This window comes from Haliotis rufescens, unplaced genomic scaffold (assembly GCF_023055435.1).
Source record: "Haliotis rufescens isolate VD_foot unplaced genomic scaffold, xgHalRufe1.0.p SCAF_35, whole genome shotgun sequence".
Classification (NCBI taxonomy): domain Eukaryota; kingdom Metazoa; phylum Mollusca; class Gastropoda; order Lepetellida; family Haliotidae; genus Haliotis; species Haliotis rufescens.
The window spans coordinates 3631108-3651875 of NW_025964057.1; the positions used below are offsets into that span (position 1 = coordinate 3631108).

General features: G+C 43.5%; 1 protein-coding gene across 4 annotated transcripts in view; it reads right to left on the minus strand.

The window, feature by feature from the left end:
- Positions 1-1379: 1379 nt before the first annotated feature.
- Positions 1380-20768, minus strand: part of LOC124134456 (cell surface glycoprotein 1-like) — a 118156-nt gene continuing 98767 nt past the window's right edge. For all 4 annotated transcript variants that reach the window (XM_046499290.2, XM_046499291.2, XM_046499294.2 and 1 more), the window contains 6 exons: positions 14947-15066; positions 13180-13254; positions 12205-12277; positions 10359-10483; positions 7247-9223; positions 1380-6722 (listed from right to left, as the gene is read on the minus strand). In XM_046499290.2, coding sequence (XP_046355246.2) covers positions 6606-6722; positions 7247-9223; positions 10359-10483; positions 12205-12277; positions 13180-13254; positions 14947-15066 — 2487 coding nt within the window. In that variant the 3' untranslated portion in view covers positions 1380-6605. The remainder of the gene's footprint in view (positions 6723-7246; positions 9224-10358; positions 10484-12204; positions 12278-13179; positions 13255-14946; positions 15067-20768) is intronic.

Genomic DNA, 20768 nt, shown 5'->3' on the forward strand with positions numbered 1-20768 from the left:
CATGACTGATGGTGTATGGTGACCCTCATGACTGATGGTGGTGAATGGTGACCCCCATGACTGATGGTGGTGAATGGTGAACCCCATGACTGATGGTTGTGTATGGTGACCCCCATGACTGATGGTGGTGAATGGTGACCCCCATGACTGATGGTGTATGGTGACCCTCATGACTGATGGTGGTGAATGGTGACCCCCATGACTGATGGTGGTGTATGGTGACCCCCATGACTGATGGTGTATGGTAACCCCCATGACTGATGGTTGTGTATGGTGACCCCATGACTGATGGTTGTGTATGGTGACCCCCATGGCTGATGGTGGTGTATGGTGACCCCCCATGACTGCTGTGGTCTATGGGGTGACCTCATGACTGCTGTGGTTTATAGGGTGACCTCATGACTGCTGTGGTCTATAGGGTGACCTCGTGACTGCTGTGGTCTATGGGGTGACCTCGTGACTGCTGTGGTCTATAGGGTGACCCCATGACTGCTGTGGTCTATAGGGTGACCTCATGACTGCTGTGGTCTATAGGGTGACCTCGTGACTGCTGTGGTCTATAGGGTGACCTCATGACTGCTGTGGTCTATTGGGTGACCTCGTGACTGCTGTGGTCTATGGGATGACCTCGTGACTGCTGTGGTCTATGGGGTGACCTTGTGACTGCTGTGGTCTATGGGATGACCTCGTGACTGCTGTGGTCTATGGGGTGACCTCCAGACTGCTGTGGTCTATGGGATGACCTCGTGACTGCTGTGGTCTATGGGTTGACCTCGTGACTGCTGTGGTCTATGGGGTGACCTCGTGACTGCTGTGGTCTATGGGGTGACCTCGTGACTGCTGTGGTTTATTGGGTCACCTCATGACTACTGTGGTCTATGGGTTGACCTCATGACTGCTGTGGTCTATGGGGTGACCTCTTGACTGCTGTGGTTTATTGGGTCACCTCATGACTACTGTGGTGTGTGGGGTCACCTCATGACTACTGTGGTCTATGGGTTGACCTCATGACTACTGTGGTCTATGCGTTGACCTCATGACTGCTGTGGTCTATGGGGTGACCTCGTGACTGCTGTGGTTTATTGGGTCACCTCATGACTACTGTGGTGTGTGGGGTCACCTCATGACTACTGTGGTCTATGGGTTGACCTCATGACTGCTGTGGTCTATGGGGTGACCTCGTGACTGCTGTGGTTTATTGGGTCACCTCATGACTACTGTGGTGTGTGGGGTCACCTCATGACTACTGTGGTCTATGCGTTGACCTCATGACTGCTGGAGGTCCATGTTGTAACTCTCTGATTACTCCAAGAAATGAGGATGTGATGTTTGGGTTGTATATAACATCGTCATTAACCAAATGACAACAAAACAACACATTATTAATTGGTATTTATTATTGATTAAAAATGTTGTCTGAAGGCAGTACACATGATCACAGAAGTTTGGGTGCTACCCATGCATGTGTGCTGGACTATTCAGTCTGTATGTGGTGGTGGACAGCCATCTGTAAACACACTCTCCTGGAGGACATTGTCAGCATGACACACCTCACTTGCTCAAGACTGCCTCAAAGGCGTGAATCAAGCTGAGAGCCTCCAAACTGGACCTCATGCACCAAGACAGGAATCAGACCCAGGACTGGCGAGTCTCAGCATTTACAATTTGAATTAATTTTTGTTATACAATGATATAAATCCCCAAATATTTCACATTTTTAAACTTCTTGCCCACTGTCCAGGGGAGATTGTTTACGTTGGGCTGTCAAATGACCGTCAACATCAACTGTCACATCACCATATATAGAAGTCACATGACCGTCAACATCAACTGTCACATCACCATATATAGAAGTCACATGACCGTCAACATCAACTGTCACATCACCATATAAAGAAATCACATGATCATGTTGGTTACACAGTCACATGAATGAATGAATGAACATTTGTTAGTCATGTAACTACAATTAGGTTAAAGGTCACACTACCATATTTAGCCTAAGTAACAGTCACATCAGGTTGATTATATCACATGACCAAATCAGATGACACTATGACCATATTAGGCAGTCATCTGATCAGAATATACAAGCATTAGCAACAACTATCAACAATGTTACAAGATAGGACTATGTACAAAGCGGGATGTGGCTACAAGGCACCAGATAGAGAACTACTCTAGGGCACGCTGTCGGGGCACGTTGTTGGGGCACGTTGTCGGGGCACGTTGTCGGGGCACGCTGTCGGGGAATGTTGTCGGGGCACGTTGTCGGGGCACGTTGTCGGGGCACATTGTCAGGGAATGTTGTCGGGGCCCGTTGTCGGGGCACGCTGTCGGGGAATGTTGTCGGGGCACGTTGTCGGGGCACGCTGTCGGGGAATGTTGTCGGGGCACGTTGTCGGGGCACGTTGTCGGGGCACATTGTCAGGGAATGTTGTCGGGGCCCGTTGTCGGGGAATGTTGTCGGGGCACGCTGTCGGGGCACATTGTCAGGGCACATTGTCGGGGCACATTGTCAGGGAATGTTGTCGGGGCACGCTGTCGGGGCACGTTGTTGGGGAATGTTGTTTACAAAGTGCTGGATACAGAGAACTTAGAAAGGACAACTGCTATAGACAGTGTAGAGCAGAGAGACTCATGGATATACATACCTATGTATGCAACGACACCTTCAACTTTATGATATTTTCAAGTAATTTCTATCTCAGCAGAACATGAAGCCAAAGACTTAATTTAACCTTAACTTTTGAGATGGAACACTGGTCTCGACCTGGATACATAGGAAGATTCATGAGTCTCATACACGATCGGTGACAACTGCAGGATAGAAATCAACAAAATAGATAAGAATGTTAATAGAGCCATAAGATTCAAATTTTAGCTAACCTGGTGAGAGTACCAGTCTAAATCCCTCATGCTAGTATCTAAGAACAGCCCGTTGATATTGAGGATGCTAGAAAGCTCCAGTTCAATGAAGCAACTGCTACAGAACACTGCCCCTGTAAAACATGAATCAGATGACCTGACTAACAAGTGAAAGGGTAACAAAAGTCTCCATTAGCCAGACTGGTAACGTTCAAACAACACAGATATAAAATATACCATAACATTGGTCCTTTGTCAAATAAAAAACATACAATTGCTATGTACATTTGTACAGAGAATTCATATTTGTACAATAAGTAAATATGCAATAAGCAAAAAATTTAAATTCACAACTTTTCAGCTAAAAATGGTTAACATAACAACCTAAAACTGATGTGCCACTTTCCTAAAAGTGAGTAAGATGTTTTCTGCCATTTCATTTTGGTAACAGGTGAAGATAAGTCTGTGATGGTATGCCTAGGACATGGGACAGTGAAGGACACCCAGTGGTAGACTGATCTAGGGCTTGCAACACATTTTCCTATTGCAATCCCAAACATTTCCAGTGACAAAGTGGTGTATTGGAGATGTCGAAGTGGTGTATTGGAGATGTCGAAGTGGTGTATGTGTGGTGACACTGGTGTCCATGACAACAGGTGTTCGACTGACACCATCCATGAGAGATATCCAGCACTACAGGTCCTGTAGACCATGTCAGCATTTTTTAGTAGTATATTTGAGTCATTCTAACATGAAAACAGTTTTTGGCATTGTTTGTGTCTGGTTCATGCAGCAGATTTAAATAGGCGTTGCTGAATACTATTAGAGAAAAACCTAGAGAATACTTAGGAAGTGACGAAAGTTGTCTCCCGAAAACTTTCTTCCAAACTCACCCCTAACCTTTCCTCGTTCAAATCCCTGAGAGCCACGTTCTCACTTCTACCGAGAAACACTCAAAGCATGATAAACATCGATGACCATAGGACACTGTGGACCATGATGGTATGTCACACTGATTAAAGATGTGGTGCAAGGTCTATAGAAGCAATGGTGGTCCACACTTTCACAGGCTTGTAGCACTAGGATTTCATTTAACCACGAAAGAAAAAACCACTTCCTATAAAGAACTGATATTATAAATCCCGCTGGAGAAAAACAATTTCTAATGTTTTAATGAGCTGTGCACTCCCTGTGTACACTTCAACCTCTCTAATCCACACATCAGCAGTGAAGGGTTCCATGAGCTAGAAACCTGGCAAGATTATACAGAAAGAAATGGTTCATATATAAACCAATGCTGAAAATGCCTTGTCAGCACTTTCAGTTTTCGTGATGCAACACAGGCAGATATATACAGACAGATACCGAGAGCCGAAGATGAAGATGCTTTAGATTTAGTTCAAAACACACGGAACTTCACTGAAACAGTTGAAACAAATGAAACATGACTCCCAATGAAACTTCTGGTCCTCATAACTACATTGTGGCAATTTGTGACCCTAAACATCACCACATAGTTCTATTGGCCTGGAATGTTTGTAAAGACGGTGATGGAGTCTGGTTGGTGCCTTGTGATAGTATGGTATATCATCATCTAGTAGAGCAAGTGAGTATGTAGGGAATTGAACCTGGGGTTCTGGGTGTGATGAGCAAACACTTCAACGAGTAGACTACCCCACCACAAGTCATTCGAGAGTATGATAACTGAACCTGTGTTAGGTGCAGCAAGCTAACGTGTTAACCACTGTGCTACCCAACAGTCCCCATAAGTCATTAGAGATAAGTACCACAGAACCCTCTTCAGCAGAACAGTAGGAACTGATTTGTACAAACTTGTTGCATTTGACTTCTACATCATAACTATAGTGTCATACATTGTTACATAAATAGGCCATATATACGCATATGATAATGATAACTACACAGACAGGGTATAGTACTGTATTATAAGGTGTAGAAAGTTGGCTCTGATGCCATCCGTCTAGACAGCACACAAAGAGACAATTTCAGAACCATATACATGGCTTTCATTGCAAAACTTAATACTCCCAGTCTAGAATACATTTCATATCATTTTGAGCCGGTGTCTCTAAATGCATATAAAGGCAACAGAACAAAGAATAAAACAACGTTCAGCAATCTAACTGGGCAGTGATAAAACAGAACTTGAGTACACAGATAACACGCATGTCCTGTAGAATAAACCATGACAGCTTGGTGTGGTCAGGCTTGGAGTCCTTAACACAGTTGTCTCCCTTGCTGGTAATTCTTAACGTAGTTGTCTGCCTTGCTGGTAATTCTTAATGCAGTTGTCTCTCTTGCTGGTAATTCTTAACACAGTTGTCTCCCTTGCTGTGTTTCAGCTCACCTTTAAGGCTCTATGCAGTTAACAAGCGCTGCTAATATTTCAGTATTTTTCAACAGCATTTAAACATTTATTAAGTAACCTCACTATCCCAATGAAGAAATTCACAAAGGAAAACCAGCATGTATTTAATTGATGCAACACTAGTCACAGCTAAAATCAACAACTGTGGAATAACACTCTGAGAGCTCCTAAAACAGCAACACAAAACTCAACCTCACTAAGAAAACAATTTCGGAGCTCGGAACAAGTTTGGAACTAAGAAACAAATCAGATTCAAATTTTATGATCATTAGGCCTGCTGATTTGATTCTTAGCCAAACTAACCACTCCAACTTTAAACCTTATTTATATACCAGTTAGGGGCCTAAGTATATAAACATAATGCCCTAACCAGGATTACACAAGGCATGGATTGGCATCCCAGTCCAACTACAGCCCATGTGTAACCTGGCAACCTGAATGTCTACAAGAAAGGGAGAAAACATGGGAAATAAAGAAAATATTGTCATAGCTAACTGTCTTGCCAAAGTGATGCCATCCGTCAGTCTGTGGCCGGCTACTGCCAGGACATCTCTACACTAATGCCGACAAGCTGGAGGGAGGTAAGGGAATATCGGAACGGAGCAATGTCAAGGTTGCCATTATGTTCGTAGAAGTAGCTTACTATCAGAACAAAGGCAATAAAGTATAGGAAATTCCACAAAATCAGTCAGTCCATCATGGTAGTCTATCACAAAGTATATTACAATCAGTTTGGTATAGGTTTGTTCAGTCGAACATTATGTATCTCACACATTGTGCCATTGGTGGCAGGATATATCAGTGTATATCACTATGCCACCATGGATGCATGGTATATCAGGGTATATCAGTGTATATCACTATGCCACCAGTGGTTGCATGGTATATCAGTGTATATCACTATGCCACCAGTGGTTGCATGGTATATCAGTGTATATCACTATGCCACCAGTGGTTGCATGGTTTATCAGGGTATATCAGTGTAAATCACTATGCCACCAGTGGTTGCATGGTATATCAGGATATATCAGTGTATATCACTATGCCACCAGTGGTTGCATGGTATATCAGGATATATCAGTGTATATCACTATGCCACCAGTGGTTGCATGGTATATCAGGATATATCAGTGTATATCACTATGCCACCAGTGGTAGCATTGTATATTGGGGTATATCAGTGTATATTATTATACCATGGTAGCACATTTTATCAGTACAGTATATCGGTGTGATTTCACCGACAGCAGTAGAACAAGAATATCCCAGAATGATGTCAAGTTTGATGAACTCAGCATGTCTCAATTCTACAGGAAACTATTTTGTTCTGTTGCCAGGCAACTATCAGTTAAACTTGTAGTTTCTGGAAGCTCTTCACCATATCCAGGACTTTGGACGAGCGGTTGGAGGAACTGTCTCGACACGAGTCGGCCTCTGTTCTTGGGGCAGCGGGCTGGCTCTTAGGCTGCAGAAAACAAAACAACATGTTATAACAACAACAACAAACAAAAACAACAACATGACATATAATGCTGTAAAAGGGTCACTTGATGGGATCATCTTGTATTCTCTGCTTCCTTGGGAGTATACAATCATATATATATATGTTATCACATTGTTTGTCTGTTGTTTAAGGCCACATTCAACAATATTTCAGCCGAATGAGGGAGGCCTGTAAATAATCAAGTCTGGACCAGACAATCCAGTGATTGATATTGTTACGAATGATCCATGCCACTGAGTTACAATGACACGCCATCAACCACCTCTCAGAGTCTGTTCACCCAATCCACCCAGTCGCCTCTTACGAACAGCATGGCTTGCTGGGGCCAATTCTAACCCAGAATATCCATGGCGTATCAACACTATGACATATCACAATGACGATAAAGGATCATTTTGATGGGACCATATTGTATTCTCTGCTTCCTTGGGAGTATACAATCATATATAAGTTATCACATTTAAGAGGTGTATGTGACGTCTCACCTTTCTCATGACCACTTCTTGTTTTGGCTCTTTCTCCTTCTCGATGATCTCAATAGTGACTTTACTTGCAGGCTTGGCTATGCCGCTCCGCCAGGCTGGGACGGATTCTTTCTTATCACTGGAAGATTGGGCCGATTGCACAGGTCCCTTCACTGTTTTCACACTGGAAGATTTCCAGGCTGGAGTGGGGTCAGGTGTTGAAGAAGGCGTCTTCATGGATTGAACCCGACTGAAGTCCTTCTTGACACCCTCAGTGGGAGAGATCTTAGAGTCTTTGCTCGTCTCCTTCACATTTGAGCCTAGGTTCTTGATACTGTCAGGTTTGCTGGAAGAAGGGGTTGTCGAAGTAGCCGACCTAGTCACCGAAGTCTGGGTCCCACCTGGCTTGACCCAGCTGGTGGTGGGCTGAGACGTACTCCCTGACTTGGTGACACTGGGGGTGGGGGCGGTGGTGGTGACACTCCCAGACTTTATAGAAGTGGTGGAAGAGGGAGCAATGCTCCCAGTCTTGACACTGCCAAATCGTACAGGACCAGACTGAGGTTTAGAGTCCATCTTTGAAGGTATCTTAACACTCGCTGATCTGGAACTACTGATTGAAAATGACTCCTTCTCCTCAGGTGTTGTGGAAGGGTTGGATGTTGGGGCAAAAGTGAGGGACTTACTCATTTTGTCCCCACTCTTGTCGTTCCCCTTTTCCTTGATCACATCTTTAGTATCGATAGTTAGCACCTCCTTCTTCTGCTCAGATGTCTCATTATTCTCCGTACTTTCAGCTGGTTTCTTTTTCTTAATCATTGCCATCCATTCTGGCTGACCAGTAGGTGCTGCCTCGTGATGAGACAGGTGTTTGGGTTCCTTCCTGGACAACGGTGCGCCATACGCTGACGGCCTCTGTGAACCAGCGCCCGTAGCTACGGGGACGACAGGTGCAGCGTCTGCTCTCTGAGACTTTGCTCTTTGAACTTTGGCTGAGAACTCATCTGGTAGTATTGGCTGCTCTGGCAGAGTCTTACTCCTGCTCTGCCGCTTCTGTTTGTAGTCTTCTTTAGGTGACGGTGTTACACTTCCGACCTTGAACCCTACGTCCTTCCTGAAACTCTCAGACTTCACAGAACTTGTGTCTGACTTATGATCCTCCTCTTTGTTTGACTCACTTGAGAGCTGTTTGGTGAGGGTGTGTTTGATTTCTCCTCCTCCAGTTGTAATGACAGACTTCAATGGTGGTTTGTCTGCACTCACCGACTTCAGAACGGGCCTAGCTTCCTCCACAGGCTCTTCATGCCGCCTTGCAACAGGCTTTAACTCCTCAGCCTTAGACTGTTCCTGTTTCTGAACACTGTCCACACTTTCTGAAGAACTCCTATTACGTCCTGTCACAGTCACTGTCTTCGTCTCACTTAATTTCTCCTCCTTTTTCAATGAAAATGAAAACACTTCAGGTTCTGACTTCACGGCATCAGTTTTATCCACAGTTTTTGGCAGTTCATCATCTTCAGTTTTTACAGGTTTACGCTTCAACTTACTGAAAGCATTTGACAATTCTGAGGACTTTTTTTCAGCAGGTGCATCCACCTTCTCCTTTGTGTTAACAGAAGTGGACCTCCCTCGACTCACATCCTGGTCGGAGGGTCGGAGGGCAGAGGTCGGCTCTTTCCTGACCTCGACCTTCACCGTCCCTGGGAGTGTATGTTTACTTGCAGCATCACTCACTGGGCTGGTCACACTGACAGTCTTAGCTGATGCATCACCAGAAGGTTTAGTGGGAGCTACAGGTTTAGTAGGAGCTACAGGTTTTGGAGGTAATTCCGTGGGTTTCAGTGACACAGTTGGTTTCTCTGAGGGCCCAGATGACACTTCCAAGACACTGGTGTCAGTTGGGATGTCAACACCTGGTGTTGCAAATGCACTCTCCTCTGCCTGTAGCTTGGTAGGGGACTCTTCATTGAGACTCGGTAGACCCAGTGCTGACACAGCCTGGAATACAAACACGTATCATCAAGATGTGGACATCAAGACATATCATTGAGACTCGGTAGACCCAGTGCTGGCACAGCCTGGAATACAAACACGTATCATCAAGATGTGGACATCAAGACATATCATTGAGACTCGGTAGACCCAGTGCTGGCCCAGCCTGGAATACAAACACGTATCATCAAGATGTGGACATCAAGACATATCATTGAGACTCGGTAGACCCAGGCTGGCACAGCCTGGAATACAAACACGTATCATCAAGATGATTGGCACTGGTTACTCAGAACCACATCTTCCAGATGACATCATGATATCCCTAAAGGGCTGAGAAGGGGAAGGAGGAAGCCAGTATGAATATCATATTTGGGTGTAACGTTTACTGACAGGTGAATATTTGAGTGAATGGTGTTTAACACTGCAGTCAGCAATATTCCAGCCATATCAAGGCAAACTATGGACCAGACAATCCAGTGACTGAAGGTGTCAGCAACAACCCAGCCTGTCTGGGTACGATGTCACACGATCAGTTAAGTCACAAAGGACTGTTACAAGGACTGTTACAAGGACAGCTTACTGGAACCATCTCCAACCTGGAACCCCATGGAGAGATGGAGAAGTGGCATCATATCAAGCCAGAAAATCTTGATAAAGAATTTCCAAACCGAACATAATAAGAGACAAAACCCTTTCCATATCCAATATATAAAATTGGCGATTGTACAATTCCTCCTATATCACGAGCATGTGTTTATGAATCACTATCAAATAGTAAAGATACCAGGTGTTTGCGAAAAGGTGAGCGTATCCTGCCCCACCAGTGGCACCCATCACAAACACATGCAAAGGCAAGTCAATTGTTCACCTGAAAAAACGTGTGAACCTATGGTACAAGTCAAATTAGGGAAATGCATCGGACATCATTTCTGTCACTGATGCATCAAATTGGGGAATATCCTTTCCATGTCTACCATAAAACATTTTGAAAGCTTTATTGAGGCCTTGATTGTTGAATATTCAGTATTGCATATTTCACTGAATTTTAATTAATGACATGAGGAAAACCTTTACAAAAAATACATATACCAGCAAAACACAAGAACATTAGCATCACAGGAAACCTTATTTGACCTACATCTTTCTTCTTGCGGGACTGCCTGTTCTGCTTCCGAGGTTTAACCGACCGCTTGAATTTGGCCGCCTCATTACTCAGCATGGGTGTCCTCTTGACGGCCTCCAAGTCCATCGAGCTTCCTTTAGCTGTGGACATTGAACACTACAGTGAGTGACTGCAGGCGTCTTACACAGGGCAGGACTGCCATCACTGTCACATGTGTATGTATGTACAGATCACTATCAGTGTGTCACACACAGGGATGGGTATTGGAGGTGATACGTGTCACCATATATTGGATAATCCTAAATTTTTAATTCAGAAGCAAACTTATACATTAAGGTATGAATTGAAGTTCATAAATGGAACAAAACAAGAAGCTGGTACAACATAATGTTTACTCATTTAAAACATATGCAGCCACCTTGGGAAACAAGATGCTTGTTCCCGGGCAGCGACGGCATTTTGCAAGTATATAACATTAAACACATGATAAAATCCCAATTTGAAATCGCCTGATATATTGAACATGAAAAAATGATATTGTGATATGTATCGTGGAAAGAATTAACCTCAATTACCGATATACCGGTAATACCTCACACCCGTAGTAACAAATAGGAATTATCATTACTCTATCAGGAGATGACCTACTTTGTTTCTATAGCTATGCAAACTGTACATTTGATCAAATCAAACTAAATCAAATCAAACATTATGAACATCATCATCATGAACATCATCATGAACTTCATATTCATCATGAACATAATCATGAACATCATCACCTTCATGATCATCATGAACATCATAATCATGAGCATCATCACCTTCATGAACATCATCATCACCTTCATGAACATCATCACCTTCATGAACATCATCACCTTCATGAACATCATCATCACCTTCATGAACATCATCATGAACATCACCTTCATGAACATCATCATCATGAACATCATCTTCATGATCATCATCATGAACATCCCCTTCATGAACATCATCATCGTGAACATCACCTTCGTGATCATCATCATGAACATCACCTTCATGAACATCATCATGAACATCACCTTCATGATCATCATCATCATGAACATCACCTTCATGAACATCATCATCATCTTCATGAACATCATCATCATGAACATCACCTTCATGAACATGAACATCATCATGAACATCATATTCATCATGCACATCATAATCATGAGCATCATCACCTTCATGAACATCATCATCATCACTGTCATGAACATCATCATCATGAACATCACCTTCATGAACATCATCATCAACATGAACATCACATTCATGAACATCAACATGAACATCATTATCATTACTCTTTCAGGAGATGACTATTATTGTTTTCATAGCTATGCAAACTGTACATTTGATCAAATCAAATTAAATCAAACATTTTGATCCTCATCATGATTATTGTCATCATCATCTTCTTCATGAACATCATCATAATGAACATCATCATTATCACGATGAACATCATCACCTTCATGAACATCATCATAATGAACATCATCATCATGAAAATCATCACCTTCATGAACATTATCACCTTCATGAACATCGTCACCTCCATGAACATCGTCACCTTCATGAACATCCTCATCATAATGAACATCCTCATCATAATGAACATTCATCATCATGAACCTCTTGAGTTAACATTATAATGAACATCATGATCATGAACATCATCATGATCATGAACATCATCATGATAGTGAACATCATCATGATAGTGAGCATCATCATGATAGTGAGCATCATCATGATAGTGAACATCATCATGGTCATTATGACCATCATCCCCACCACTCCCTGATACAGTTCAACTAACCAGGTGGCGGTGACTGGTCACTGCTCCTTCGAGGTTTGCCTGGACTGTTCCACTTGGTCAAGAAAGGGTCATCCTGAAAGATAACCCACATCACTGAAGAGCTCTCAATCTATCACACGGTACATATCCCACACTACCTAACTCTCATAGCTACAGTCTCTCACTCGTCCCAGGAGCAGTACACAAACAACAACATCTAATCCATGACAACAGACATACTACACACACATCAGTCACAGTGTCACATGACACTGCTCCACACACAGGGCAATATTGATGTCAGAGAGTCATGTCCACATAGGGAGATATGAGCGTGTTATCACACACTAGCAAGACACACAGCAGGTGGGGAGTGTACCTCACTGTAGGATACAAAACATCAAAGAAAGAAAGGATAAACACTCCCACAACATCAGAACGATATTTCAGCTGACCTTTCACACAAATATTCAGGTGTTGCCTACACGTTTCAAGGACAAACTTCAGAGAGCATATCCCTGGTTATAACCATGTGCTGGTGTGTTATGACATTTAAACACCAGCAATCACACTGCTCATTCAACAGCTGGCGTTACAACACTTCTACATCAACACTCACGCATCTGGAGTTCACACAGCTGAAGCTAATGCTGAGTGAGGCGTTAAATAAACAGTTATGGACTAAATATGCAGCAACATTCATATGTTGGGTGTCATCATCATCATCATCATTCATGTGTTGCCTACACGTTTCAAGGACAAACTTCAGACAGCATATCCCTGGTGTGCTGGTGTGTTATGACATTTAAACACCAGCAATCACACTGCTCATTGACAGAGCAGGACACAATCACCAGCAGCTGGTGTTGCAACACTTCTACATCAACACTCACGCATCTGGAGTTCACACAGCTGCAGCTAATGCCAGGATTGTGGGTGTTAATAATTAGCCTCCATTACCAGGTATGTTGTGAGTCAGTGTCTACATCTACTTACCCCCTCATTGTCGGAGCTGTCAACACTGATGAGACTCTTCTCGCTCTCCCTGCTGCTGGACTTGCCTGGCCCAGGCTGAAGAAGTACAACACTCTCTTTAAACACCATTCAAGACAGTCACTCCAGATCAAACAAGCATGAAATACTCATATCCCCCACCAACATGTCTGGTTGTGTGCAAGGCAAAAAATATTTTACAATTTTCAAGATCTGCTCTGGAAACGAGCACTACCACCACTTTCAGTCTATGTCAAAGTTGTTGCTATGGAAACTCAAAAAAATTATTTTTTTAAATCCTAAACTATCAAAAGGCACCAGTTCATCACTAGACCTATCTATGTGCCAAGTTTGGTTAAGATATCTATGTTTTTTAGTTCTGCTCTGGAAACGAAACATTACGGACGGACGGACGGACAGGAGGACAGCAGCCATTCCTATTTCCCCCTTCCACTTTGTAGCAGGGGACAATACTGCATAGATATGTGCCATGTCCATGCTCTAAATCTTGTGACATCTTTTAATCTTTGAGGAGAGGACATACATGTGTCTTGAGTTTTTTAAAACATGGACTAGAGAAGACGTCCAACAGTGCATTTTGGCCATGACCCTTTTGTTGAAACAACAAAGTATTCTTGACTAATGTCAGAGAACACAACCAGGCCATGTCATATTGATCCTGGGAAATTATCAGGGAAATTATGTAAGCCAATTTACGAAAGGTCAGGGCCATTAGAGTGTGCAGGAACAGTGGGGTAATCTCATCATCGCTGCCTTGTCCTTTCCTTCAACAAATAGGGGAATCAGAAAGGCCCACCATCTTGGTTCAGCCAAACGATAAATCTTCAAGATAATGTTGTGTCAATGTTGACTTATTAAGCAACAGTTTGAGCTGCTACTGGTACGGTTCAACCCTACTGCAGCTACCTGTCTAAACATAAACTCACAGGTGTGGCAGGTCCTGCTACACAATCACATACTTGAAAATGTTCACAAGGTGTGTTCCATCATAATGTCTAGAGACCCAAACAAACAATTTCTAGTATACCTGCACCAGTTGAATGAATGACGACTTGAGAACTCATGCATAACCATCAGAATTTAAAAAAACAAATGTTAGACACAGCTCCTTATTCATGTGTATGCAGGGACTTCAACAACAGTGAACATCAGCAGTCTGTGACTTCCTTGCAACATATACTACTCAACTGTTGACAGGGATATTCCTATTTTCACATGATTCACAAATTAAGTATTGTCGGATCATAGGTTTTTGGACATCCTATGTTTTCAGACGGCCATGGTTGTCGCGATTACTTGCGCTATAACAAAGGGTGTAGTGTCACACAGACATTGCAAATACATGTAATCAGATAATGACCTGTTTTTAAGATAAAGTCATCTTTTATAAGTGAGAAGTTCTACAGTTCTTGTGATCAACGAGAAAATTACAAATGTTTCTTAAGCATCCCAAAACACATAACATGGGGATACTCATAATTGGGAAGCCATAGACCCAGAAAGGATTCCACTTGTCAATATCCCTGTCAATTGTTGAGCAGCATAGTTCACAACCATCATATGTAGCCTCTGATGCTAAGCTTACTATTTTGTATCTTTACAATCAGATTCATAACCTCATCCTTGGTTTAACTCCATCGATATACGGCAGCTTTAATCATATTTCTGAACAATAATATGATATACACTGCAAGTATGAAGTTGAGAAGATCGCAGTTTGTGGATTCCAGCGTTAGGAAACAGTCTCACCTTCAGAGGTCCTCCGAGGATGTCTGCTGTCGTCATGGGTGGCACAGGGCTCTGCGGCAAGCCATCGTCGTCGTCGGAGTATTGGGAGTGTCTCTTCTTCAGCTTGGTGAACAACTCGTTCTGCAAAACAACCAGTGCATGTTGAGGCATCACGGATGACAGAGTGAGGGTAGCGTGAAGCAGGTGATCTACAGACCGAGCATGTCCGTCTCCGGAGTCACCGCAGGGTGAGAAGGGAAATGAGTCAACAACAGAAAGGTTGCTTTCAAAGTCTGCTGGTTTCTTGTGTCATGAGGGGCGGCAGGGTAGCCTAGTGGTTAAAGCGTTCGCTTGTCACGCCGAAGACCCGGGTTCGATTCCCAACATGGGTACAATGTGTCAAGCCCATTTCTGCTGTCCCCCACCATGATATTGCTGGAATATTGCTAAAAGCGGTGTAAAACCATACTCACTCACTCACTCACTCTTGTGTCATGCTCTTTATTGTTTTTTAAAAGAATTGACGTTGAATTGGAGTTGAGAATACAACAGACATGCACATCAGTTTGAAGACTGACTAAATATGCAGCAACATTCATATGTTTGGTCATCATCATCATCATCATCACCAAATATAATTATTACTAGTGAGGTGGGAAACCATAAAGATCTAGGGTAGAAAAGGTCTTCAGCAACCCATACTTGCTGTAAAGGCGATTATGCTTGTCGTAAGAGGCGACTAACAGAATCAGGTGGTCAGGCTTGCTGACTTGGTTGATGCATGTCATCGTATCCTGATTGCATAGATGTCAATCACTGGATTGTCTGGTCCAGGCTCGATTATGCACAGACCTACATCAAATAGCTGGAATATTGCTGAGTGAGGCGTTACACAAAACAACAAAACAAACAAACAAACTAGTGAGTGGGTAATACACACCACTTTGTACAGTGTTTCAGTCATATCATGGCATGGCAGCTTGATTTGTGAGGATAAATGTGACGTGACGCATATCCTGGATGACCATGACTTTGATGAAACCCACGGGGAAGGGTATGGTGCTGAGAAACCTAGAAACATTATCAGTGCAAATCTGGGATTCCATAACATGATCATCGGTTTCTGGCACATCTAAGGGACACAACTCCGCAGAGTCAATCGCAGCACCTTAGATAAGAGAACAATTATATCCCCTTTTATTATTACATTGTAACAGAATAATAATAATAATAATCATCACCACCATCACCAGGGTTGATATAAGACAGCTGTTTCAAACAATATCTGTACCACATAATAATAACTTCAACAAATGTCTAATGAATTGTCAAATGCCCCGAACACACATAAACATTATTTCTGTATACAAGGTATACAAGGTCTCAACAAGCAAATATTACCTGAAAGTTCCCTGGAATGCTGATAACAGACATCCTAGTGATGCACCCCCACCACAACTACACCCTACAGGGACAATCCTAAAGACCCACAAGCTGACATGTTTAACATGACTCACAAATCCAAGCAGGGACTGCTTATTAACTTAATAACCACAAACCCCAGTCCAGGAAATGACAGTCTCACCCAGCATGCAACAGGGGACAGGCCAAAGGCAGGGACGAGCAGTAAGCGACCGTCAACAAATATGAGGAAGTTGAGGGTGGCAGAGAACCACACGCCTCGGTGTATTTGTGGTGTAATGGCCGGATGTGAGACTCGCCTCCACCATTACGTCTATTAGCCCGTGGTCATATCTCAATTAAATAGATGTGCTTCATTATTATGGCTGAGTCTGACATCAAGTGCAAACTATTAGCCCATAATATATCGATTAATAGATTTTTACAGAATTTCCATAAATTAATATTGTTTAATGTTTCTTGAAATGGATGATGTTAGTTTCAGCGATGTTGCATGACATACTAAGTTGGGTACAGATGTACATCATGCTTCATGAAATCCAGTCAGTCTGGAGCTGGGAAGTAGGTGAAAGCTTCAGGTAACTTGGGAGGAAAATTTAACAGATACATATACAGTCGTTCCTCGTAATAACGCCCTTCACGATATCGCAGATTCAGTGAAACCACGGAGTAATCACTGGCTCCTATCAATTTCATGCTGTTTCCCATTTGATTTCATGCCTTTTGAGAGTACAGTGATGACCTAATAAAATAATTTTTAAACAACTATGAACACCTGGTTTGTTTTATTTGTTTAAAACACACGATGTACGTTCTCCATATCTAATTAGGATCCGACTTTAAACTTCATCAATTAAACGTCAATTGTAAAACAAACATTTACCTCGTTAGTAAGTTGTTACCCTTTCATATGTCGTAACAGTGAGTAATTAATGAGATTAATGAGATGAAAATGGAAAGCAGAGAAGTCTTAAGGGATTAACTAATAAAGTATGACAAGGTTAGGACTCCTACTGTTAAGCACTGAATTACACCTACTTCGTCACCTAAAATCTTTAAAAACTACAGTACAGCATGAGAATATTCAAGAAGCAGATGGGCCGTAACACATTATGTAACCTAAACCTACAACAGGGATTCTAAACTGTTATTTACAATATTTCCTCAATAGTACAGCCTGCCTAGCAGTCAGTGTACTGCCATGTTTCATGCCAATGTGCAACAACTTGGCTATATGACTCCTACTCCTACTCTCACAGGCTGTTGTTGTTGTTTGTTGTTTAATGCAGCACTCAGAAATATTTAGCTATATGACGTCGGTCTGTAAATAACCAAGTCTGATAGAAATCATGAGCAGCGATCCTCGCAACTGGGATACGATGACATGCATCAACCAAGTCAGCGAGCCTGCCACCCGGTCCCGCTAGCCGCCTCGTACGACAAGATGTCACAGGAGGCCATCTGCTGTCCTCCCGCTGTACAGTGCAGCAAACTTCAATGGGTGAAAATAACAGGTATCTTTGTCCACACATACAGTGATGCCTTCACAAATGTTGCAGAAAACATGAAGTCACTGTCTGTTACCTTGTGTTCATCATTCATAACAGGGGCGGTCAGGTAGCCTAGTGGTTAAAGCGTTCGCTCGTCACGCCGAAGACCCGGGTTCGATTCCCAACATGGGTACAATGTGTCAAGCCCATTTCTGCTGTCCCCCGCCGTGATATTGCTTGAATATTGCTAAAAGCGGCATAACCATTCTCACTTATTTATAACATAAGGTGGATGTCCACCACCCCACCATCACTAACTACACCCAATCCACCCCAACTACATCCCATCCACCCCAACAACACTCCATCCACCCACTCCAAATACACACCATCTAACTACACCCCACCCACACATCAAACCTCTTGATGACCTTGGATCATCACTTCCACCAGGACATGCCTGCTGTGTCAGATGCTAGAATGTAATGATGTAGCAGCTTCTCCACTTATAATGCACCAGGGTCCCCTTCCACAAGGTGATTGTTGCACACGGACTGCCGTAAGTCTTTGTTTAAGTATGGGAGTAACGGTAACCTTAGCTCTACGATAGCCATGTGGAACAGCACCCAGATCCTACAAAATGTCCCCAGTCCCAAGTCAATGCTCATGGCCCTCATCCACACAAAAGTTTGCTGTTTCAAAGTTCTAAGATTTGTTTGTTTTTTTGTTTGTTGTTTAACGCCGCACTCAGCAATACCCCAGCCATATGACGGCGGTCTGTAAAATGATCGAGTCTGGACTTCATGAGCATCGATCCTTGCAATTGGGATCGATGACATGTATCAACCAAGTCAGCGAGCCTGACCACCCGATCCCGTTAGTCGCCTCTTACAACAAGCATAGTCACCCTTTACGGCAAGCATGGGTTGCTGAAGACCTATTCTACCCAAAGTTATAAGAGCTATACAGAGATTGTTTGGTGTGACATTACAATTTGAAGTGGAGAGACTTCAGCAGGGATCTGGATGATGAGTAAGTGAGGGAGTCCGGTTTAGCGGCACTTTGAACAGTATTCAGGACATATCATGGCATGTCAGTTCAGCTGGAGTGCCTGCCCAAGAGATGCAAACTGCACAGCCAATTGCAGCGCCATGGACGCCTGGGCCCTGTGCCACCCTAGAGGATGCAAGGGTAGGAGACAACGTGAAGTGGTTCACGGTGAAGACATGCTGAACTGGTATAATCTATGTGCGAACATCTTCAGACGGAATTAAGAATGATGGCACACGCATCCAGCATCCTGCGCCTGACCTCGTCCTGCAGTCAGTTCCATAGCTTGAAGAAAAAGAGCTGTTTAACAACCACTCTCCTTGCCATTCTGTTCTCTTTATTCCGGGCCAAAAAAAGCTTTTTACACTTCTCTTCATGGACCCAAACCAGATCAATTCCAGCTGGAAGCTGATGCCAATCTTCAGTGAATCAATACACTTTCAAAAACAGGTTTTTTTCTGTAGGAAATAACATACAAGGTAAAGGAATGGAGAAACTGTTGGCGTGCTGGACATGATGCGTGTAGGAAGACTGTTATAGACCGAGGGGAACAGTGCCGTACTACAGCCAGCTATAGATCGAGGGGAACAGTGCCGTATTACAGCCAGGTAAAGATCGAGGGGAACAGTGCCGTATTACAGCCAGCTATAGATCGAGGGGAACAATGCCATGCTACAGTCAGCTATAGATAAAGGGGAACAGTGCCATGTTACAGCCAGCTATATATCGAGGGGAACAGTGCCGTATTACAGTCAGCTATAGATCGAGGGGAACAGTGCTGTATTACAGCCAGCTATAGATCGAGGGGAACAATGCCATGCTACAGTCAGCTATAGATAAAGGGGAACAGTGCCATGTTACAGCCAGCTATAGATCGAGGGGAACAGTGCCATGAAACAGCCAGCTATAGATCGAGGGGAACAGTGCCATGTTACAGCCAGCTATAGATCGAGGGGAACAGTGCCGTATTACAGTCAGCTATAGATCGAGGGGAACAGTGCCATGTTACAGCCAGCTATAGATCGAGGGGAACAGTGCCATGTTACAGCCAGCTATAGATCGAGGGGAACAATGCCATGCTACAGTCAGCTATAGATCGAGGGGAACAGTGCCATGTTACAGCCAGCTATAGATCGAGGGGAACAGTGCCGTATTACAGTCAGCTATAGATCGAGGGGAACAGTGCCATGTTACAGCCAGCTATAGATCGAGGGGAACAGTGCCATGTTACTGCCAGCTATAGATCGAGGGGAACAATGCCATGCTTCAGTCAGCTATAGATCGAGGGGAACAGTGCCGTATTACAGTCAGCTATAGATCGAGGGGAACAGTGCCATGTTACAGCCAGCTATAGATCGAGGGGAACAGTGCCATGTTACAGCCAGCTATAGATCGAGGGGAACAATGCCATGCTACAGTCAGCTATAGATCGAGGGGAACAGTGCTATGTAACAGCCAGCTATAGATCGAGGGGAACAGTGCCATGTAACAGCCAGCTATAGATCGAGGGGAACAGTGTCATGCTACAGTCAGCTGTAGATCGAGGGGAACAGTGCCATGTAACAGCCAGCTATAGATCGAGGGGAACAGTGTCATGTAACAGCCAGCTATAGATCGAGGGGAACAGTGTCATGCTACAGTCAGCTATAGATCGAGGGGAACAGTGCCATGTTACAGCCAGCTATAGATCGAGGGGAACAGTGTCATGTAACAGCCAGCTATAGATCAAGGGGAACAGTGTCATGCTACAGTCAGCTATAGATCGAGGGGAACAGTGCCATGTAACAGCCAGCTATAGATCGAGGGGAACAGTGTCATGCTACAGTCAGCTATAGATCGAGGGGAACAGTGCCGTATTACAGTCAGCTATAGATCGAGGGG